The sequence below is a fragment of the Ambystoma mexicanum genome, chromosome 8 (assembly GCF_040938575.1).
Source record: "Ambystoma mexicanum isolate Mex_15411 chromosome 8, UKY_AmexF1_1, whole genome shotgun sequence".
NCBI classification, from domain to species: domain Eukaryota; kingdom Metazoa; phylum Chordata; class Amphibia; order Caudata; family Ambystomatidae; genus Ambystoma; species Ambystoma mexicanum.
Genome location: NC_090929.1, coordinates 745447737 through 745472069, shown reverse-complemented (window position 1 = coordinate 745472069; position 24333 = coordinate 745447737). Strand labels below are relative to the sequence as shown.

The window sequence follows — 24333 nt, the reverse complement described above, 5'->3', positions numbered from 1 at the left end:
AAAGACTGCAATCATGTTTAACACAAGCTCATCTCAGAACCCACAACTTTCAAGGCACAGCTACAACCAAGCCCCCACCCAGTCCTAGGGGCGGAAGCAAGACAAGCCTCAATATTAAACAGAACTGAGCTAAATATTACCCACCACAAAAAGGCCGCTCCTCAGGTCGCAGCAGGACTGGGCTTGAGCACCAGTGAAGTAACCAGCAGTGGCCTCCACCAGGAAATTTGCGCCCCTGCAAGACAGGATGGAGAGCTTCTCTTTCTAAGCACACAGGTGAGCTGAGGTCCCGATTGAAGCCTGGGTGGTAAATGGGGAGTGAGAGGGACTAGGTTTGGGGTCCATAAGATAGTGACTCCTGTCTACTACTATTGCAGAGGTCCTCTCCCAATCCCAGCAAGGCCGTCCACAGCACCTGTTCACCTGAGGCTCCCAACACTCCCGCAGAGATCAGGTAAGCATTACACATGCGCCTTGTTCAATTCAATCCTTATCCTACCATACTCACTCTTCCCTCTTCCTCTCCTGCTCTTCTCCCTTTTCTAGACCTCTCCTCAGTGCTACCTCCAGTCTTCTGTCCCTTCGATGTAACTCAATCCTTATAGACCTCACTATCACCCTTTGATGTAACTACTCCTTCCACTTCACTACTCCACCCTCCTCCGCAATACTACTCCCTTCTCGACTATCACCATCTTTCAGCCAGTACTGTACACTTCACAATTACTTCTTAAACTAATATATTCGATCCTCACTCGACACAGTAACATGCACGCTCACACTGCAGTACCACTTTTGCTCACTAGCTAATAACTCACCTTCTTAAGAAATTGTCTCCACACTCCACTGCACATTCTTTCCTCCTGCTGGTCTCTTGTTCTTCCACCTGCTCCTCTTCAGACCTTTCCCAAATAACCCACACTTCATGCTTCCTTTGAGCTCCTTTTATCTCCCTCCCTCTCGGTGGATTGGCTCTCAGTCCCTAGCCAATCTGGCCCTATGTTCCCTGGCTGGGATGCTGAGATGTCAGGCAAAGTTAGAAGTAGCGAGCTAAGACCACCCATATCCGCACAGGCTTGTCGCAGATCAGCATTGTTAGTTTGGAAAGTCCAGTGACCTTGTCATTGTTGCAGGGGCCTATTCTGGATGTCCATAAGGTACGTCTAATGGTGGGGAGGGTTTTCATTCCCTGAGCATGGCCATGGTGGTCTAGGCCGCTGGATCAGCTCACCACCACCACTTGACAGCACCACGTAGCTGCTCTTGCTACTACATGCAGGTGTTGTGCAGGCACTCCTCCCTCTCAGCTGTCGGGGTATCGTTGGAGACTGGGGAACTGCTTGTTGGTGGTCGGGTTGTGGGGTCTATGCTGCTCTTACCGAGTGCTCAACATGGGCCCCTTTGATGTTTTTTGTTGATTTCTAGGTCTGATGTTTGGGCTCTGAAAAAGATAGAAAAAGACTGGCAAGCAGCTTGACGCATGGTAAGATACAACGGTGGATTGTTTAAAAATAGACTGAGACAAGGGAGAGGAATTGGGGCCCTCCTAACTGCCACCATCCTCTTCTGGGTTGAGACTGGCTCTGGATTTGTCACTGGTAGGCCTCTCACCCTCCCTCCTGGCCTTTACCACTCAGCTCCTCCTCCTCTGTGACCTCAATATCCATCTAGACTCTGCTTGTTCCTACTCTTTACTCTTCCGTGACCTCTGTGACTCCCTCTCCCTTTCTATCTTCCCCTACGGCCCAACTCACTCTGCAGGGCACACACTCGATGTCTTGATCTCCTCTGACCTTCCCCTCTCCATCCCCCTGACCACTCCTCTCTCCAATACTGCCACCTACTTTCTCGGACATCCGGCCCATGAAGCGTGTTAGTTGAGGCTTTCGTCACCACCTTCTCTAACCCCCCCCAACCCCGCCCTTGAAACACTTGTGTATAGGCGCATTATAAATATCATATCATATATCATATCAACCTCGGGCTGACTCACAACCTGACACAGCCATTTCTCTGCTTAACTCCTCTATTTCTGAGACTCTTGGTGGTCTTGCCCCTGTCATGAAGATCCGTTTGATGTCCAAAGTCAAGCGCAATTCTTGGTATGAGTCTGACCTAGCTGCACTTAAACGCAAGTGTAGGGCGACTGCAAGGAAATGGAGGGCTTCTTGTTCATCCTCTGACAAACTGGCCTGTCGCCTACTCCAAAAGCAATACTGACTCTGTCCTCACCAAGAAGAGAGCCCACATTCAAGCCTTTGTCTCTGCGGCATCTACCAACTCGTCTGAAGTCTTTAAAATATGCACGGAGGTGGTCAACCCTGCTTCAGTCTCTACCCCTCCTGTTGCCTCCCGGGCTCTTTGCAATGCCCTTGCCTCTCACTCTCTCTCAAAACCCCAGGACATCCTGTCAACCCTCTCTTCCCATGCCCCTCCTCTCGTCTCTCTCTGTTCATGCTGACTCTTCACCCTCTTTCTCGTCCTTTCCTCTTTTCTCCCCTGACAAGGTTGCTAGACAAGTCCGATCTAGGACAGTCTCGTCAAAACAGGTTCATCCCTGTTCCTCTAAAACCAACAAGAACCACATTGATACCCTTGCTCCTACTCTGGCCGATTTCTGTAACCTCTCCTTTGCCTCAGGATCCTTCCCCTCCCCTCTGAAGCACTCCCTTGTGCATCCTCTTCTCAAGAAACCCAAAGCTGATCCTTCTTGTCCGGCTAACTATAACCCAATTTTCATTACTCCTTTTCTGGGCAAACACGTTGAAAAGCTGGCCATCTCTCAGCTTAACATTCATTCTGATTCTTTTGGCTGTCTCCACGACTGCCATTCTGGCTTCAGAGCTGCCAGAAGTACGGAAACTGCACTTCTGAACATCCGTGAAGATCTGCTCTCCAAACTTGACTCTAACATTCCCTCTGTCCTCATCCTTCTTGATCTCTATTCTGCCTTCGGCACGGTCAACCATACCATCCTGCTCCACAGTCTTCGTGATAATCCGAGTATCACTGATCAGGCTCTGTCTGGCTGACCACCTTCCTTTTCGAGCAACCCTCCCAGGTCCAAATTGGGTCCTTCCTATCATCTATCTCCCTCTCTACCTTTGTCTAACCTTTCGCCCTGGCTTTTCAACAAATACCTGGCAACTCTCACCCACTGCATTGCCATTTTCTGCTCCGATTTCCAGTGCTATGCTGACATTCCACTCATTTTCAGGCTACCCTCAGCAACCTCCTCTCCTTCCATCATCTCTGATAGCCTAACTGCCATCCAAGATTGGTGTGCCGCCAACGATCTTTGCCTGAATGCCAGCAAGACAGAGATCCTCCTCATCATCAGCACACCTTCACCCTCCTTTCCCCTCACTCTCTGACTGGCCTCCCTTGGCCCTCCTCCTACCCCCACCTGCGAGGCTAAGAACCTCGGTGTCCTCTTTGACTCTACACTTTCCTTCTCTGCCCACATCTCTGATGCCTCTAAAACAGCAAACTTCCTACTGCACCTCCTCAGAGGTACTCTGTGATTCCTCTCCTTCCCCCAGCTCTTACTGTCTCCCAAGCTCTGTTTCTCTCTAGGTTGGGCTACTGTTACAGCCTCTTTCTAAATCTACCTGCCTCCTCTCTCCGCCCACTGCAACTAATTCAGAACAGGACTGTGAGACTTGCCCTTGGCCTCAAGCCCTGGAATCGTATCTGTGCAGCCCTGAAATCTCTCCATTGGCTCCCAGTGGATGCAAGGATTACATTGAAAACCCTCTGCGTTGTCCCCAAGGCCTTCTGGGGCCTGGGTCCAAAATACCTTCAGCTATCTCTCTACAAATACCTCCCGTCTCGAGCTCTTCGCTCCTCAACCTCTAACTCTCTCAGGGTCTGTCATTTTTCAAAGAAACAAGCTGGGGGTAGATCCCGGTCTTCGGATGGGTCCTCCCTCTGGAACAGCCTCCCTGCCACTCTGAAACTTGAGGAGAACCATCTCCGGTTCCGGAAGCATCTCAAGACCTTCTTCTTTGCTTCTGCCTTTGCCTCCCCCTCCCCTTCTGATTTGTTCTCTCTCGGCACCGTGCACCTAGCCCACCCTCGTCGGTCGGGCCCAGGTACCTGCTCACCGTGCCACCCACCCGCACTGCCACCCCTTGCAGTGGGGTCTGTAGCTGTACCCATATAGTCCCCCCACTCCTTTCCTCCATCACTTATCAGACATACCCTGTCTGCTGCCCTAAACCCACCACTTGCCGGCTGCACTACCACTGTTTGTTGACGTTATTATTTATTTATTTCTCTGCTGCTCCGCACTTTCCACTCCCCCCTTCCATGCATTTTTCCCCTTGCACTCTCCCATGCATTTGCGCGTTCTCAATGTCACTGGACCTAGTAAAATTGTTGTTTTGTTCTACCCTATTCCCCTCCCTTGCCTTGTCATGCTCTGAAACACTTGTGTACGAGCGCAATATAAATAAAATAATCAATATCAATACCCCAGACTGAGAGAGGTTGCCACCCCCTTTTGACAATATCGGGCGTGTGGACAGACACTTAGGTTTGAGACAAAGTGGGGCATGAGTGTCTGAAGGCAGCAAATCCACAAAATAAGACTGCTGCTGATAGAGGGGTCAGAAGATATACAGACTCTATGTCTGGACTTAATCAATGTAAATATGACTTGAGACAACAACGCGCCTGCCCATCCAAAACCGTACACACTAATAATATGGGTGTTGGTAAATCTATGATGCAAGCATTGAAAATCACAAACTACTTCCCCTCTTGGGATGAGGTGTTGCCCAGTCAAGCTACTCCCCAGGATATTCAGCTTTCTACTTCATTATTGTGTCTGGGGTCTAAATTGGCTGGTGAAATTGCACACAGTATATTGCACAAAAGCTCAGATTGCCTTGCCCAGTTTCCCCCATTCTACTTCTGGAGTCCGAACCTATTGATATAGACGACTTTGTGAAAAGGAATCACTGTAACTAAAACCACTATACCCAAGCGAAACACTAACGGAGAGGGGTGATTGACATACATATTATTGAGCAACAGCTTATGAATAGAAACCTCCTCTGTTCATCACTCCCTCTCCTTAATTCGACCAACATGGAGGAGGTGACGGAAATTCTGTCAGCTGATCTGACGCCACTAAATGGTCCTCACACTATTGCTGCATCAGTGCATGAGGGGGAACACTTCTAATACACAATTGGTTGCCATTGTTGGTTTATTAATGGTCTTGATTACAGAGTGTTCTACCATAAAAGGAGTAACAGAATCACCCACTGAGCTATTCAGTCTGATCTATAAGCATTTAAACTCGGAACGCCGATATACCAACGTTGCTTGTGAAACTTCCAATTTAATCACAGAGGCCCCCATTAATCATGAGAATCATATTGATTGCATCTCCACCACTTCTATGATACATGAATTATCAACGATTGCAATACAGAACATACAAATGATTTAGTCTCCCTAGCAGGTAGCTCTATAGCTGAAAAGATTAATGGCACAGACCCATTAATAGTGATGGATATCTCACATGGTACCAAGTAGTCGAACTACACTGCAATTGAATGTATCTACCTTGAATTTAGCATCTGTGGCGTAAATGCTATATTAATCTCCCGATAGCTGAACTGTTGTTGGAAGTATATGCAGGCAACTGTTAATACCATACAAGACCTCAGTATGCAGGCCTTGAATTCTTGCAGATTTTTGATGGCGGGTAGTCGTTCCACACATATGATTACGATATATTGCTTGTTGGAAAAGCAGAGGCCAAGTAGTAAAGCATCATGTGCAATTAATAGCTGCAAGAGGGATTCTCAGCAAATGGTTTATGATTATAACAGAGGACAAGTTGTTGTTGATTTATCGAATAAAAAGAGCATCACTTTGTTTCTACAATATGTAACAAAACTACGATCTCCAGCTTGTATTGAGGCATATTTAGGAAATCATTCAGCTTTGTAATATACCAAGCTTAACTCTTACTTTAGGGTGGCTGAAGCTTGGAAAACTATTTCATGAACAGATAGATGTGTAATTTGCCCGGTAACCTATGCATAGAAATCAACCCGCATTCATTGCTAGAATGCCAGTAAGATAGCACTGTGAGCTAAGTGTTTGCCCCCGATACCTGGGCGCAGCCTGCTGTGGCAGGTTGGAATCCCAGCAGGGTCAACTCAGCCTTTCATCTTTCTGAGGTCAATAAATTGAGTTACCATTCTGTGGAATATTAAGGTCTTCTGTTATTTCAGTGCACTGTTTCAACGGCCCTTGGTATAGAGCCATTCACTGTAGAAAATGTGGATTGTGTTTGGAATGATTTCATGAATGGGAATGAGCTAGGGTACATGTATCATTTCATCAAGATATAATGGATGGAGAGCCCAGGTGACTGAGCTGACCCCGCCCCTGTGAGCTCCTTCTGAGTGATGGTGTATGGCTGCTGTCCACTAGCCCCTGTTTCTTTTTTAACGCTATGTTGAATGCCTAGTTTTTGTTCTTTTGTGTGTGGTATATTTGGTTGTCTTATTATTCTGTGAGTCATAGGCCCTCATTACGACCCTGGCTTTGGACCATGGTGCTAATAGCACCATGGTCCATGCCGGTAACTTACCGACTCTGCCATGGTGGAATGGGGAATTACCACCCCATTCCGAGGTTGGCGGGGCGGTAATTCCCTTCCCCATTCCCATTTTTGCCCCATAGGGCTCAATGGAAATGGGGAAGGCGGTAAGTACGGTGCCGCAAATTGCGGCACCGTACTTAGCACGAAGGTCCCTTTGCGGGTTGGATTTTAAAGCCTGCAAAAAGCAGGCGTTAAAATCGCCAACCCGCAAAGGGACCTCGTAATCGGGCGTTAAGGGGTTCACGGCGCCGCCACCTTTTACGGCGCCGTTAACCCCTTAACGCCAGGGTTGTAATGAGGGCCATAGTATTGGTCGTTGCTGCTTAAGCTCTGCTGGGGATATAATTACTACTGTGATGTTGTAAATATCTGTGCAGATTTACAATTAAACCTATTTTACCTGACTTTGAATGCAAACTACTGTAAAACAAGACTGCTATTAGGAGAGAAACTATAATCAAGCCTGCATCTCTGGGGCCATGAACAACATGGCAGAACTGTTCAAAATCAAAGAATTCGCCATTCCTACTGTAGTCTCCCCCTCTCCTCTTCCATCCCTGATTCTCTGCACTGCACTGGCCTCTCAATTCATAACCAAAAACTCATGGCATCCTGTCCTCACTCTCCTTTTCACCCCCTGCCTCCTCACCCACTCTCAAGCCTCCCTTGCCCCCCTCCTCCCTCCCCCTTCCCTCCTACTCTCCTCTTTCTCTCCTACTCACCTCTTTCTCACCCATACCACTGGTTGAGATCTCTAGACAATTTCTCTCTACGAAAGTCTCCTCCAAACAGGTGTTCCCCTGCTCCTCCAGAACTATCAAGGACAACATTGCATCCCTTGCTGACAGCCTCGTCTGATTTCTGCTATCACCTCTTTGCCACGGACTCCTTCCCGCTAGCCCTCAAGCACTCCCTTGTGCATCCTCGCCTCAAAAAGCTTTCTGCTGACCCCTCCCGCCCTATCTCCATTATCCCTTCCTGGGCAAACTCTTGGAGAAGCTGCTCATCTCCCAGTTGATCACCACACTGAATCTGTTGGTTGTCACCACGCCCACCAGTCTGGCTTCAGAGCATCCAGAGGCACAGAAACTGCACCTACAAAGATTTGCTCTCAAATCTTGATTCCACCTCTCCTTCCATTCTCATCCTTCTTGACCTTTCCTCTGCCTTTTAAACGGTCAATCATGACACCCTTAAAAATCGGCTCTGTGACACCCTTGGCATCACAGACTGGATGATCTCCTACCTCTCTGACAGATCTTTCCAGGTTCACCTGTGCCCTTATCTCTCCCCCATCACATACTCCACCTGCAGCATCACTCAGGGCTCTATCCTCTTGCCGTGGCTCTTCAACATCTACCTTGCCCCTCTAGCCCGTTTGATCTCTTCCTTCTCTCTTCACTTCCAGTGCTATTCAGACGACATGCAGCTCTCATTCAAGTTTCCCTCCACTTTCTTCTCTTCATCTCTCATTCCTGACTGTCTGACTGCCATTCAGGCATGGTGTGCTGCGAACAATCTCTGCCTTAATGCCAGAAAGACTGAGATCCTTCTCTCTGGCCGCCCTCTCATTTTTTCCTTGCAACACGGACCTTGCCAAGAAGGCCCTCATTCAGCTGCACCTCCTCAGAGGCATTCTCCCTTTCCTCACCTTCACCCAGAAACTTATTGTCTCCAGAGCTTTGGTCCTCTCTACTATTGCAACATCCTCTTCCTCAATCTGCTGAAATCTTCCCTTCGCCCCTTCAACTAATCGAGAATAGAACTTCAAGACTTATCATTGGCCTCAAGCCCAGACTGCATCTCTCCAGCCTTAAATCTCTCTACTGGCTCCCGGTTGTTACAAGGATCAAGTTCAAACCCTCTGCATCATCCACAGGGCTTGCTGGGACCTGGGACCCTGCTACTACCCAACTCTCTCTCTTCCTAAATACCTCCCTGCTAGAGCCCTTAGGTCTTCTAGCTCCAACTCTCTGCAGATCAGACGCTTTTCCAAACAGAGTGTGGGGGTAGTTCTCTCACTTTCGAAATAACCTCCCTTTGAAATGGCATCCCTGCCCCTCTCAGGCTTGAGCAGATCTCCTTAAGTTCAGGAAGCTTCTCAAGACCCTCCTTCCCTCCCCTGTTAATGTCCCCCCTGCTGCATTTTGACTGGCTGCTTGGTTCCTTCTGAGTCATACAGGGCACCAGGCCCTCCTCTCCCAGTCTACCCAAGCACTTCGTTCTTCCCTGACCACCCCCTCCCAAACATGCACTTGCCCCACCATGCTCCCTCCCCATGTACTAGCCTGGCAGGGCCTTCACCCCTACTCAGCCTGACCCAGCCCTGTCCTTGCACTTAGCATGTGGACCCTCACTCCCTGCTTTCCCCGGGCACTTATCCTCCTGACTTCCCCTGAACACTTGCCTACCCCAGGGTTCCCTCTCCCCCTCTCCCCCCTAACAGCACTTGCATTGTCTCCACTCTTCCCTTCCCACCTTAGCATTAGCGCATTCTGCTCTGCACGGCGCTCCCCTCTTCCCTGCACTTCTTGTTGTTGCACTTGCACGATCCGAATGACACAAGGCCTAATAGGACAGTTTTTTGTGATTGTTCATCCCTGTACCCCCACCCTCTCTTTTGTGTTGTGGCACCTTGAAACACCATTTGCTGTGTAGACGCATTATAAATACTCAATAAATAAATACAAATTATGATGCACTACTTTTATCTTCATTCACTATTTTTACTTAATATATCTAATGACGCTGTTACTGTTTTAACACATATTTCTATGGATGTATGTATTAAGTCAGTAGATTGACTGATACAAATTAAACAACCTCATCTTTCTTTGGGAGTGGGTGTGTTCTTGATGCCGTCTTGCAGGGTGAGTCCTACCTGCACTGCCTGCTCCCAGTGCCTTTTCTACTTTCCTTTCTGCTGTGCCGCTGCAGCCTCTAGCCCCTCTTATTTTTATGCTGATTTCTTGCATTTCCTAGTCACTACCTATTTTGATCTGACCCTGCAGATTTCAGCCCCTGTTACTTGTGTGGTTTCCTTTTAGTCCCCTGCCCTGTTCTTCTCCTGCTCTCTCAAGTCTTTATAGTCTAAAGCTTTGCCGTGTATAATCAGACTCTGCTTCTCTTGATTCTGTTTGTACCTTTTTCCCTTCGTACCAGTGCTCCGTTCCATGCTCCTCTTTTCTATAGCCTTTGTGTTTCCAGTCAAATGTACAGCTTGCTGCAGTTACCGTGTTCCAGTCCCTAACTACAGGTACCTTAATGTGGTTCCTTGCCACAGTTACTTTGTTCTAGTCTTTTGCTAGAGTTACCTAATTCCAGTACATTGCTACCTTTTTTTTGTATTCCTAGTTCCTGCGGTTTGTTCTGAATTCTTAGGTTCTCCCTGAAAATGAACATTCTGCATATAGATATTTGAGTCAACACATCATGTTAGAATTATTGATATTTAGCAATTAGTTGTCCAGTTACTGCGAACATATGGGTTTTAATCTTCCCTATTGTTTTAAATCTGGTGATTCTGGATGATTCTTTGTTGAATGTTTTGTTTTAGTGTTCCTATGTTATTGTACTTTGTGCACGCAGAAGTGCCATTTTTATAACAACTGTAATGCAAACAGAAGAGTGTCATACTTTGGGTCTTATAAAAGAAAACTCTTTATTAAGGAAGCATAAAACCAAACAGGGTTTGAGGAGCAAAGCAAAGTGTTCAAACATAAATTACTTAAGTCCATCCCTGTATCACAAATGCAAACTTAAGGTACAATTCTCATATGAAGCTAAAGCTGCCCAAAGTCCTAGAAACACTAAAGTAAGCTTGCCTGTCACAACCTATCATCGAACATAAAAGAACGATTTCCTGAATCAAACCTTCCTAAAAAGTAAGTTGTCAGAATAGCCAAATCAAATTGTGCAATGAGGAAAATTACCTTGAAGTCCTTACTTTGGGTGAAAAGTGGGGAGGTTAAACTATTTTACTTGGTCATCTGCTAAATTAACAAAGTCCAGCAATTCAGAGGACCTCAAATCTCACCCGCCAAAGACAGATTGACCAATCACAGTCTGCCTTTCCCGGGCACGATTGTGCATTCGCTGCCTGCACCACCGTCTTTTAAAATAGAAAAGGGACTAGTTCCCTTTGCGGATGACGTGGTCATTTTGGAACATGTTTTCCATAGCCGCCGTCATCCGAAAAGGGACCTAGTCCTTTTTTCTTTGTAATAGCAGTGGAGATGGGCCCACGGGGGACTGATTTCCCATCGGGCAAAAAAAAGAATACTAGTCGCACCCTGTTAAATCCCGGGGCGGACATGGGCTTTAACAGCCAACAGCCTGACATGAGGCCCTTGCTTTGCTCGGGTTTACCAAAGCTTGATCTGGCAGACCGTTAAAGCCCATGTACGCCCTCCAGCCCCGGCCTGAAAACTATACTATAGTCTCCTCATGTAGACAACCAACAGGGCTGCTTATGCGACAAACTCAAACTGGGACTTGTAACTGCCTTCCAGCTGCAGGTTTCCAAGGCAAGGGATCAGCTGGGTCCTGCACTTTAGTTCATTATCCCAGCGCTCTGCTTGATTAATCCTTTTTTCTTGGTTGTTTTGAACATTGCTGCTTCACCCCTTGGGGTTCTGGGTTTTTCTCTTTCTCTTACAAGGCTTGAGCTTCTACCCCTCTTCTGCTTCCTTGGGTCGTTTGTGCCCCAACCCCTGTTGGCATCCATTTTTCTTCTTTCTTTTTTTGACCTTACCCCAATGTCTTGCTTTCAGGGGTTTAGACCTTCCCCTATCTTCCTCCAGGGGTGTTGTCAGTCTCTCGGGTTTCTGTCTTTTACCCCCTGCGTGGGGTTTTCTTACTTCTTACTTGGTGTTCCTTTTCTCTGGGCTTTGTAAGAAACCTACAGGCACTCTCCCACCTACTCTGGTGATCGTCTATTCAGGTGACCAGGGAAAGGCCATCACGTTTGGATCCTGACCCTGGGGGTGGACAAGCAAGGGAGGAGGATCTTTGGGTATTTGGGAGAGGGTGTCTGAGGGCGAGACATGTTATCCTCCTCTTTCCAATACTGATTTACCCTACTCTCCCTCAGCCTTTAGAGGATATTGCCATGCCTATCCTGTCCTACCCTCTGAATTTACACCAAATACTGGGACGAGAATGAAGCCTCAAAGAGTAATGCATAACTCCCTTAAGAAACACTAGTATATTACTGGGACGAGGAAGAAGGCTATTGGGGAATACTGTTACTCGAACCAAACGTGTCCCATTCAGGCGAAGTCAGGCAATTGAATCTGATAACTCACACCTGCAACCTATTACTGACTGGCAGCTGTATAAAAGGAGAAAAACCCCAAGAGCAAATAGAGGGCATTGAGAGATGAGCAGAAAGGAAACCAAGCTGTCATGGAGCGGAAGAAACTGGAACACACAGATGCTGTGGTGAAGCAGAGAGAGGTCGTCTGAGGTAGCATGGCGAGAGAGTGGAGTCTCCGGGGAGCTGACGGCAGTAGCAAAAGTAAGTGCATGCAAGTGACTGGATAAAGTGTAGCAGAGTGGTTGCGTACATTCGGCATGCTGTCGAAAGTCTCTGAACGAAGGCGAGAAGCTTTAATAAAAGGACAATGAAGTGTAGAAGGGAACAATGAACTGAATGATGTGAAGGAACAAAAGGAAAGCTGAAGTGTGTGAAACATTATATCAGAGTGATGGAGTATACGTAAAGATACGTGCTTGAAAGTCTCTGAACAATATGAAAACCCTTGCAAGTATCAAGGAAGGATATTGTGCAGTAGAGAAACGGAGCAAAATGAAGTGTGAGCAAACCAACGTAAAGCAATGTTAACTGAAGCCAAAGAAAGGCTATTGTTAAAGTACAGAAGCAGGAATTCAGAAAAAGAGAGAACTGAGTAATTGTTGAGACACTTGAGCAAAACACCACAAAGAGCGCTTGGGAAGATAAGGGCACATGGTTGCGTAGCCTGTAGTGGGTGGACCATGCGGTCTATCAACAGCGCCTAGAGCAGAGGGCCCTAACTAACCATGAAAGTAATTAAGGAGAATTAGAAACCATGCTGCTGTTGAATGTTATGACAAAGTGCTTTGAACTATGGAAAAGGGAATTCAAAGCTCCTGTCGAGCATCGTGAGCCTGTTGACTGGTGTGACAAGAAACTTTGAGCTTTGGGAAGGAGAACCCAAAGCTCTGTTTAATGCTGGAGAATAGTTATTGAAACTTTTGAATCTTAAGGGCTTGAAGATTGGGGAAGGGAACCAAGAGAAACCTTGTTGAACTTTGTGAACTAATATGCTCGTAACTTGAGGAAGGGAGCCAGAGGAGAGCTCCAGCAGAACTCAGTTTTTCTATTTTTACTTTAGAACACGATTTCTGTTGAGCAAGAAAGTCCCTACACAGGGTTTAGTTAGATATGAGGGCAAGCTTAGGTTTTGAGGGGATCACTAGAGAGGCCGACCAAGATCCAACCGTTTTGCTGACCAAAAATGACAGTTTGACAGTGGCACAATGTGGTGGAAGGTTGCAGGCATATCTTGACAAAATCCGGGAAGCCGGAGGGCTGGCTTTGCGGAGAACGGAGTGAAGTGAGAAAAGCTGCGTGATCGGAGCGGACCACATGCCAGAACGCAGCGCGCTGTGAAGAGAAGCACGCTGGAGCTGCCATGTCAGAGTGGAGCCCCGGGCAGACTAATCGGCAGGAACGGGGGCTAACAAGCCTCCATACAGAAGGCGGAAGGAGGGCACGCAGCGGCAATCCCTGCACACTCCGGAGCAGATCAAGGAATCTATGCTGGCGGCGGCAGCGGGGGGTGGGGGGAGAGCCGCATTGAGCTGGGGGAGTTATCTCACGCAGGCTGATTCAGGACGGCTGGTGTAGTGCCGGGCTGCGCTGCCGGTCCCTGTCCCACCCCCACAGCACGGCATGACCGGAGACCCGGTGCCGGCGGAGACTGGCAACCACTGGGGTACTCCTGACGCGGTGGACCCCACAGGGGTTTGCGACGAATCCGGCCTGAGGTGCGAAGGAGCCGAGGCCAGCATTCAAGACTGTGGCAGGCTGGGCAAGTAAAGCACGCCTATAATGGAGCCAATATATGCAGCATTATAAGGCCTCAGACTTCTCCTAGGGGAGATACGAAGGCAGCAAGCAACCTTGGGGTGAGACGTAGCCAGTCAGGCCCCTAGTGAAGGGGAACCAGATGCCAGAAGAGAAGGCACGGAGGGACCTCTATGAGAGGCATCGAGGCAGTGAGCTCCCTGGCTCGCAACTGGGCTCTGCAGGCGGAAACCATAGAAGCATAGCGACATACGAATATCACTGCAGCCTGACTCTCGGGCCCCCTTGAGCTCACTCCATCATCGGTGCTTAATTGCTGTCTCCCCGTGGGCCAGAGCGGGTGGGGGTGCTCGCCCTTGCTTGTGAGCCAGCGGCTGGACTACAAAGCAGGAAGCAACCCTGGGTACTCAACACACCAGGGGACCAGCTGTTAACTACCAGTGGCGGAACAATATAAGGCCAAGACGAGTACTGAGTGGTATCAGCCACAAAAAGCAAGGCTTGGAACCCTGAGAACACCCCACTACCTACCCAAAAGATAACGAGCCCTGGGCGCAAAGTGCACCAGCTTGGGTAGAACATTCTCCAAAAAACAACCAGTGGAAGTCGTTGCATCACCCTGCGCCTCAGCCCAGCAGCTCAGAGAACTACTGCCTCCCACATATGCGAGCAGGGGTGTAATTTCCTCAAACCACCCCGGAAGGGAAAGTCAGGATATGAATAATCAACGTCTTCCCATACCACCGGTGGCGCCCACAATCGAGGACTAGAAGGCAGTACAATCACCACTATGAGAGCGCTGCAGGGAGGAGAGGGAGAAGCCCCCGCGAGTACCAGATCCCCCTGAACATCTACTATCTCTGGGCCCGGTAGACCCTGAGGTCAGCACTACATAACTACTTGGCAAAGGCACATAGCCTACGAAGGAGACGGACCCAGGCTGGGCACAGATATAATGAAGACTGACGGACTGCAGGATGGCCAAGGCAAATAAGTGGGAAGCAGCAAACAGCTCCACTTCAAGACCTAGTCTCAGCCCAAGCATTTTGAGAACATAGACTCTCCCGAGGGCTGTACTCCACAGACAATGCATGGCACATCAATGGCGTTCCACGATATGTTTACTTAACTGCAAAGCAGTATACAGTCTCTTGATAGGAAGATGGACACGCTAACACGCAAGTTGGATCACGTGCAAATCTACCTGGATAAACATGGAGAAAGACTGGATGAGGCGGAGGGAAGGATCTCAACGATTGAGGACGAGGCAGCATCGACATCCAGGGATCTACAACAGTTGAAAAGAGAGCTGAAAGAACTTACAGAAAAAGCAAGATGATTTAGAGGCAAGGTCCAGAAGAAATAACCTGTGAATAGTCGGTGTTGCCGAGGCAGCAGACCCGAGGAACATGCAACCTATGGTGGAGGAGAATCCTGATGGTCGCACTTGGCCTGGAAGGTTTCTCAGACATCTTCGTAGTGGAAAGAGCACAAAGAATTGATATATGATATGATATGATAGTTTATTTATATAGAGCCTATACACAATGTGTTTCAAAGCGCTTCAAGGCAAGGAAGGGAACAAGGGAAAATACGACGACATTCTTACAGGCCATGAACAGTAAGGATGTGAAATTAACTATTGTACTCGGCCTGACGACATTTCAGATAGTGCAAGTGCTAAGACATAGATAAGGAAGGGAGGGGGAGAGTGGGAAGGAAATGGAAACAGACAGGCGACTACCGTACTAGGCCTGCTGGAGGAAAACAAAAGGAGAGGGAGAGGGGTGCAGAAAGGGAGGGGAGGAACAAAGCAAGTGACTATCGTACTAGGCTGACAACGTTTCAGATAGTGCTGGAGGGAGGGGGGGGCAACAGTAAGGGGATAGGGGAGTGACAGACAAGGTTGCTATCATAGTAGGTCCAGGGACAATTCTGATAGAGTAAGTGCATAGAAGAAAGTAAGGGGGGAGACAGGAAAAGGGAGAGGGGAGGGGAGGAGAGAACAGAGTAAGCAGTCAAAAAGAGTGGAGAAGCAAGAGAGGAGAGCAAATACAATTGCAGAAGTCAGTAGTAAGACATAATGTTGCAAGCCAGGATACAAGATGAAGATGGAACAGCATAATTCAGGGCAACCATGAATACAAGATGCAAAGGATGTCCAGCATGAGAGTTGAGAAAGAGTGACGCAGCGTGAATCAATGAAGTCCATAAAAGTAAAATCCAGCATTGGCCACAAGACGGTGATGGTGAAACCAGAATGTATCAGGACAGACTCCTGTGTGCAGGAAGGGGGGGGGTGCACAAGGGAACAACACGGGGGACCAGAGAGGGTGGGGCTGGCCTGTTGGGACAGAGGGTGTAAACACATGTTGGTGCATGCTTACCTGCTGACCTACAGGGGGTCGGACCCTGGATCATCCTGATCCGAACAGGTCCAAACAGCAATAGCCCTTTTCTTTGACTGCCCTTCACTTTGGATGCCCTTCACCTAAGAGTTAAGTGCAGGAAGGAAGAGGCAGGGCTAAGAAGGTGGGCGGGGCTTAGGCCAGGTAACCTAGATCCACTTACACCTGCTCCCCAGCTGCTAAAGGAAAAGAGGCTGGAGGGCTCCTTAAGTAGGGAAAAGAGCGGCAAGCAGGAAGGCAGCAGGTGGGCAGGGCTTGCTAAGTGGTGAAAAGGAGCGGCAAGCAGGAAGGTACCAGGTGGGCGGGGCTTAGGCCAGGTGACCTAGATCCACTTACACCTGCTCCCTGGCTGCAGGAGGCCAATAACTGGGGCCCCACCACGACTGATATTCACAAAAATGTTAAACTACCGGGACAGAGACGTGGCCCTTCGGAAGGCAAGAGAGAAGGGAACCCTCACATACAAAGGCAACACAATCAAAATATTCCTGGATTTCTCCGACAAAGTCCAGGCGTCACATAGAGCCTAAATCTACGTGAAGAAGAGGATGCGAGGGAGGGACATTCAGTACGCCACGATGTTCCCAGCTAAGATGCGGGTGGAACACAACGGGCACACACTGTCGAAGCCAACTAATTCCTTGAAAGCCTACCTCGGAACCCAATGCCTAGGGGGAACACTGACTGGCACCTCACCGAAATGGATACGAGCAGCGGAGACCAGGTGCCAACGAACTGCACAGTAAGAAACTAAGTGGCTAGAAACGGACATTACCAAAGTGGGTGTAGGGACATGGTCAGGCCAATAGCTGCCGCTCAAACGGAAGCGAGTTCAATAGTCCAAGAAGCTGGTGGATTGGGGAAACCAGCCCTAGGTGGGGGAGGGAATATGTATTACTGACAGGTTGTGGTTGTCGGTGGGGGTGGGGTAGGACAGTAGAGCGGGTACATGGCAAGAGGAAGCATCACAACACAAAGAGAAAGAAGAGTTGCAAAACTGGGAAAGTCCAGCACTACAGACTAGTTTACACCCGGGTCAAGAAATGGGGGATGGAATCTGGAGTGGGGTAACATGAGCTATGGCAGGATCAATTAGATGCCTTACATGGAATGTATGAGGGCTGAACTGCCCATTGAAATGCCGATGGGTTCTCCTTTACCTGCAACGTCACCATGTGGGAATTGCGTTCCTGCAGGAGATGCACCTCACACCAAAAGCTTAATCGAACTTCGGCAAATCCTGGGGCTGCCATCGATTTATTTTCTTCTTACTCATCCGACGCGAGAGGGGTGGGCATTCTTGTTCATAGAGGGGTGGGGTTAAATTTAATCTTCACAATCTGGCGATCGAGCCATTTTCTGAAAGGGTTAGGGAGGCCCAAATACACAGGGGCATCCAACTATTCAAACATAACATAGTTATTTCACTATAAGAGTATGTTATGGTCTTGTTCATTCAGGACCCTGAGCAGAACCTGGACCCCCATTATGGAGGAAGTCGTCTACTTTGGGCTTTGTGATCAATGCGACTAAATGGGTCCTTTTCCCGCTATCAGAAAGGGTGGCACAGAGTACTGATCAATGGGAATTTCAACGGCACATCGCACACACTTGTTATTTGGGGGTCACCATAGCCTGGGATGCCAAAATATTACTCGACAGCGACTACCAAAGGGCACTAGACCTAGCGAGTGAGGCAGTCATCAGGCGGAAGAGCTTACCACTCAATCTATACGGCAGGATCTCCCTAATCAAAATGGTACTGCTTTCCCGGTTCCTTTATGTATTTCTCAATGTACATATAGCAGTCCCAGCAGATTATTTCCGGGAGGTGAAATCATTCATTAGCCAATCATTAACCATTTTATGTGGGCCGGTAAATGGCCAAGAGTACTGTGGGAGAAGCTAATAGTACCAATACAGAGGGGAGGTCTGGCCTTACCAGACTTGGAGACGTACTATAATGTGGCGCAGACTGGGTTTGCTCTTCACTGGTTTGGAGGTCAAAGGGAGAGGAGGCATGTAGAGGTTGTAAGGGCACTGCCGGCACCATCCTTACTACGATTCAGTATTATCACCACTCCCGGGAGAGGGAACTGAGCAGGGAATATGGTGGAACTCGCGTGCACAGCATGGACACATATAAAGCGAAAGTCAAAGACAGGGGTCCTCTACTCTCCAGCACTACCGATCCTGTTCACCCCGGGTAGCCCACTCACCATGGAAAAGGGCTTTATCAATCTTATGCAGAAACTGGTGGTGTAAACCTACCGCAATCTGTTCCCCCGATAGGAAGTTCATAACACTAGATGAGCTAAAGGCCAAGGAGAGTCTAAATCCCTCAGAGGTGTTTCTATACTACAGGCTGAAAACATTGCTTCAAAAGATATTCCCGACTTTCCCTGAACAACCAGCGGTGGCTCCAATACTTGATAGGATTATCTCCAGGCCACAGATCACGTCTCCCAGAGAAAAATGGCAAGCGTCGGAGGAGGAATAGAGATATTGCTGTGAGGGAACTAGCAATAAACGCCAGTTATAAAATAATCCACTGGAAATAGCTACATCAATTTTATTGCACCCCTACTCAAATTCTTGACTACTTTGCTGAAGCAAACACGAGTTGCACCAGATTCAATGAACCAGTAGCAGAATTTATACACATGGCATGGTGGTGCCCTGCCATACAAACGTTTTGGGAATCGGTGCGCAAAGTCATCAGAGGAATTGTTGGTGTGGGGCTAGACCCACACCCCATGACAGCATCCTGGGATACACTAAACCTATCTCCAAGGGTAGAAGGCGTTTAGCAGGGCTGCTCCTGCTGTTGGCTAAGAGGAGGGTGGCAATGCTCTGGAAGGGGCCAGCGTATCCTAAAATAGTGGACTGGAATTCAGATGTGGTGCGGTGCAATGACATGGAGATAGGAGGCATATGGCTCAAGCTCATCAAATATATGGGATCCATACATACACTATCTGCTGAATCAAGGGGAAGAGGAGAGTCAAGACCCATAGGGGGGCGTAATCCCAAGTGACGACCACTGTGACACTAGCTGTTGTGGGAAGAGATTGGACACATATGTTTGTAGCCACATAATAAAGTGAAATGCTCCCCCACCGCCCGGCATGACTTTTAAGGTGATAACGTAACCACACAATATTAAAATAACCCACCCGGACAGAAAATAGTGTCACTAATGTAGAGCTCTCTTCGAGGACACGATAACGGAAATGGGTGCCATGAGGTTCATGTTGAATCTGTGATGCGTCGTCTTCTGTATGTTTTGTTCTAGTTTTTGCATTTGTTGTTGCTGTTTGCAAAATGTCAATAAAGAGAGTTTAAAAAAAGCATAGCTTTTAAAACAGGCAGACTTTTGTTTTGGGGACTTAATGACACAGACTTTCCTTAGTTGCATCAGTTGAGGGAAATCCCAACATTAGAGGTAGGGCAAGCTAGATCTTACACCGTCCTGATCTTAAATAAAGATGTTTACTGTTTGAAACTTAAAACATTGCTGTCTGGGTCATCTACCATTCTTGTCTCACAGCTTTTCTCTTTCCTGTTTGCTTTGCCTCTCTCCTCTTCTGGGGACTTGGCATTGATCCTCTTTTGCTTCAGGAGTCTATCTTCTTCACCTTCCTTATCTCTCTTTGCCCCTGCTTCTTCAGGAGACCTGAATTGATTCCCCTCTTCTCTTCAGGGTATCGTTGCTTTTGCCCCTCTTCTCTCTTTAGGGGTCTTGGCTTGCCCTCTTCTCTTTAGGGGTCCTGCTTCTGTCCTAGTCTCTCTGCCAGGGTTGTAGCAAGGTTTTGCCTTGGCCTCTTCTCAGGCTTGTCAGCTCTTCCACCTTTTAGGCTAAGATGTTGCTGCAGGGGTACTCTCCTTCATCTTGGGTGAATCAGTTTCCTCTAGGCTCTTCAGGCAGTTTTCAGGCCAGCAGTGCTCCAGGGTAGTCTAGGCTCCTTCACCCAGGCAGCAATCTCCCCCTTCAGGATACAGCTACTCTTCATGCACCAGTGTCTGGAGAGAGGTACAGGGGACCTGTCCCTGACTTAGACAAGTTCAGAGTGCCCTGGCTCTGCTTTTACAGCCAGACTGCTCCTTATGCTGTTGGTCTCTGATTTGTTGAAAGCCCTGCTTGCAGGTTTGGCTGGCAGGGTGTTTCTACTCTGGAGGTGTTAGGCTCCCTCTCTTGATTGGCCAGCTTGAAGTTCTGTTGTTTCAATCACAGTTTCACTTTCTTTTCTTTCGTCTTTTATCTCGGGCCTCTTTAAAATATTATTTCTCTTGCCTTTGTCTCAGGTTATTATTTTATTCATTTAGGTACACCCTTACATTCCCCCAAGTTCCTCAATGGGGATTCAAATGTGAGTCATCCCACAAGTTCTATAATGTTCCAAACATCCTGGGCTTGTGCTGGCACTGCTGAAGAAAAAGCTATGGCCTTTCCTCTGAGGTCCTGCAGCGCCTCTCTGCTAGCGTCTCTCCACTTCTTGTAGTGCTGAGGACGATGCCGTCTCAACTCCTGGAGCTCCAGTCTGGGTACGCTGTGGAGTGGATGTTCTGCTGTCCCTCTACGTGGTGTGAGCCGGACCTTTGCTGCCTCAGTCTTCACTGGTGTCCCGTGCCAGTGGGCAGGGCCTGCGCTGCCGCCAGGCAGCCTGGGGTAAGTCTATTGTGGGAGTCGCTGCACCATTACACATCACAAAACCCTCTTCATAGGGTGATACAAAACATGAAATAGAGCTTGATGTTGATGATTATGATGCCAACATCATGGGATTTCAAACTAAATGAACACAATGCCATGGATATTTACTGCCAAAAAAACCTGCAGCATTTTGCAATTTAAATTACAAGGTTTGAATGTATTGATTGGAATGCATGCATCCTTCTTGTTTAAAATAAAATGTGTCATGGGCCAAATTTACAAAACATTAACTTCATAGAAATGTCTATTCCCCAACAAGATTAGTGTGTGTGGACACCCTTACATCTCCAATTGTATAACATTTGAGGGGAATTCATTTAGATTTCCTCTCACGCTAAATAATAGTCAATACTTGATAGTTTCTCTTTGCATTTCCATGTGACAGTCAGCACAAAACATGCATCTCCATGATTTGTGTACTCAGTAGCATGCCACATGCGTCAAACAACATATTACTTGATTTGCATTTCTCAAAATGCTGTCTGTTGAAATTGGGGATTGTCATAAATGCTGTCGCATGAATAGCAAGTCACTGAATCATCAAGCTCATTCAGTTTATTGAACTAGCATATTCATCCAAGGAACTATTATTTTAACTTAATCTGTTTTTCATATAGAGGTCGATGAGTGTTCCAGACCTGATAATGGTGGTTGTGAACAACGTTGTTTGAACACCCTGGGAAGTTATAAATGTGTCTGTGAACCTGGATTTGAGCTGACAGCCGATAAAAAGAACTGTGAAGGTTTGTAGGATTGAAACGCGTAATATCAATTTGTGCATGTGAATTATGATTACATGTTTATATAATGTATTTTGAACAATGCTAAATACAGCTCTTGCCCTAGCTGTACTTCCTTTAAACACTTAATGAAATGTAATCATTCAATATAATTCTATCCTCCCCAATGAAAGTGTTATAGCATTGAATATCTGGGGTTGGCAATAGCAAGCATTGATGGCAACACAAAGAACTATGTTTGTTTTTCTTATGTAGCATTCCATTATTAATTAACTGCTTTTAACACCAAAGCCATTTTTTAATTAATAAATCACATTGTCTTAACGCATTACAAATACATGATTTGATTTAACCACATCTCATATCCTGAAGATGAGTGGAAATCAATAAGACACATGGAGTCTTTTTAGTTCACTAGAAACAGGTTTTGGTAGTCTAAAAAGTTCAGGCCCCCTCTTGGTAATGCTTGGCTGAAGGATTTTCAAGACATGGTCTGAGGAATGTCTTACTGATGCCCAACTCTCTTTCTGGGTACTTTCCTCACACCACCATAGAGGTCTCATTTCTGGAGGACCCTCCTCTGTTCCCCTATACACTCCAACATTATAATATTCCTCTCAGTTCTCCTGTTTCCTCCTTGTCATCACACCATGTGCTTGAAACTACTCTGTCCACCAGGTGTGTAGGATTCCTTAATTTTCTATCTTATCCTTCCCAAGCTACATTTCTGTCTGGCCAAAGGCTGTACCACTCTGTGCGCCGTCACCACCTCCTCCAGCAGATAGGTTTCGTCTCTGTTGTCTTTCTAATCCCTTGTCATGTTTTCCTTTAGATGAGGACGAGGTTGGAATTATCAGAGGAAGGAGGAAATCAAGACAAAGGGGGGGAGGGGCGGGGAGTCAAATGCCTATCAGGAGGAATAAGAGAGAACAAGAGGAAGTAGTAAAACCTCATGAAAGACATCAGGACCAGGAGGTGAAATATCTAGTCACTTTTCTTCCTCTGCTATAGGCCACCTCCTCTCCTTTTCTCCCAGTCACCTTCTCTTCACCACTATAGCCTCTTCCAAACTGCCCTCCTTCACTGGTTTTCACTCATCAAACATACTTTCTCAGCATCTCTTCTCTCGGAAGACTCCCACACTCTGATCTGCCTTGTTTTGTATATAGGTCTTTAGGACAGCCCGTCATCCATTCTGCTCAGGAGTGTATACTTCTGGGTTCTCATGTGGGGGTTGGTTTGTACAAGTGTGCAGTTTTCTTGCCACTTCTGATTACTCACCACTGCCAGTCCTGGAACCGATGTCCCGAGCTCTTGAGACTGCCGTCCACCATCTTGGATCAACACAGGACGCATGTTTATGCGATGGCGTGTGCTTGTTCTGAAAGTGATTTGGCCTAGCTTCAGGGCTGTTAGGTTGAGTGGGGGGACAAGTAGTAGCAGATGATTTAAGGTATTAAACCTCTTAAAGGGCCACTTATGTTGGGTTGCCAATTCCATGCCATGCGGAGAGGGAAGAGTGGAAGAGCAGGGGATCCTTCCCACACTGCTTCCCGCTCCTGCATTGCTTCGCTGGTGGTGGTACCTGGCCATCATGGTCACCCCATTCCTTACCCGTCGAGCTAGACGGGGCGCTTAGTCACACTTCCCAATAACAGATTACTAATTTATAAATCTTGGTGCAATTTATCTGAGAAAAATGCCTTTTCTGATGTGATATCTATTTGAAATAAACATTTACGAAATCAAGAAAGCCTCCCCACCTTGGACTACCAGGATTGATGGCTCAGTAAAGTAGGTTTCTGACTGCTGATTTGAGAATTTATTGCACATCGAAAAATCATTATCGTTTTAGGTCCAGGGTAACTGTTGAATTAAGAACGTCTTTTAGACCACCTGATGTCTGTCGAGTTGTCATTATATGCCACAAATGAGATATACACAAGCAGACTTTAGCACTCATTGGGACCGAAAAAGTCAAGGGACTGTTACTATATCCTTGCAGCTAAGAGACTGGCTTACTTTGGATAAAGGTATTCATCGATCTTTTCATTCCATATTCCCTTACATGACCCAGACCAAGAAGTATATAGGTTATGGTTTGAAAAAAAGTTTAAAGATTTGGGAGAGCATTCTGCTAACTTGATACAAATACCATTCTTATCTTCTAATTTACTACATATGTGGGCATTTGCTTTTTTATAAAGTTGTATTTTATCGGAGATGTTCGGATCGACCCACAGTGGGCCAAACTCCCCCAAAACGACAAGTTTACTGATCCTTTGTGGAAACTGGACGAGCAGGTCACTGCTAGAGGGAACCAAACGTGAGTCTCTCGTAGTGTGGAAACTGCAGATGACAGTTTTGACCAGAAGAGGAATTTCAAGAGTGCCCAGGTACTCCTTTTCAAGAGAGGAGCAAGTCATACTCCCTTCACAAAGGCTGGACGGATTTAGCCGGATCAGAAGGCCTGTGGTGAGCAAAAAAGCTGAGAGTTTAGCCCCTCATAAACATATACCTTGTATCCCACAGTTTGCCCGACTTGGTCCCTTACACAAGATGGCCTAACATACTCCAGGGGATAAGAGTGAACAATCGTGCATTGGGTATTGAGATCACCCATGAAAGCCCCCTGAGCTTTCAGTTAATGGGCACTTTGATGTCATTAGGCTACCTGACGTGGCGGAACAAACACTACTATACCCTGGCACAGAATATACTACTATACCCTGGTACAGAACATCTCAGCCCTAATAATCCCTTGCTGTATA

The 24333-nt window shown here is 47.3% G+C and overlaps 1 protein-coding gene across 1 annotated transcript in view; it reads left to right on the top strand.

Moving 5' to 3' along the window:
* TLL2 (tolloid like 2) overlaps positions 1-24333 on the top strand; it is a 1535386-nt gene that overhangs the window by 943769 nt on the left and 567284 nt on the right. The window contains exon 12 of the mRNA XM_069610570.1: positions 21440-21565. Within this exon, the coding sequence (XP_069466671.1) occupies positions 21440-21565 (126 nt within the window). The remainder of the gene's footprint in view (positions 1-21439; positions 21566-24333) is intronic.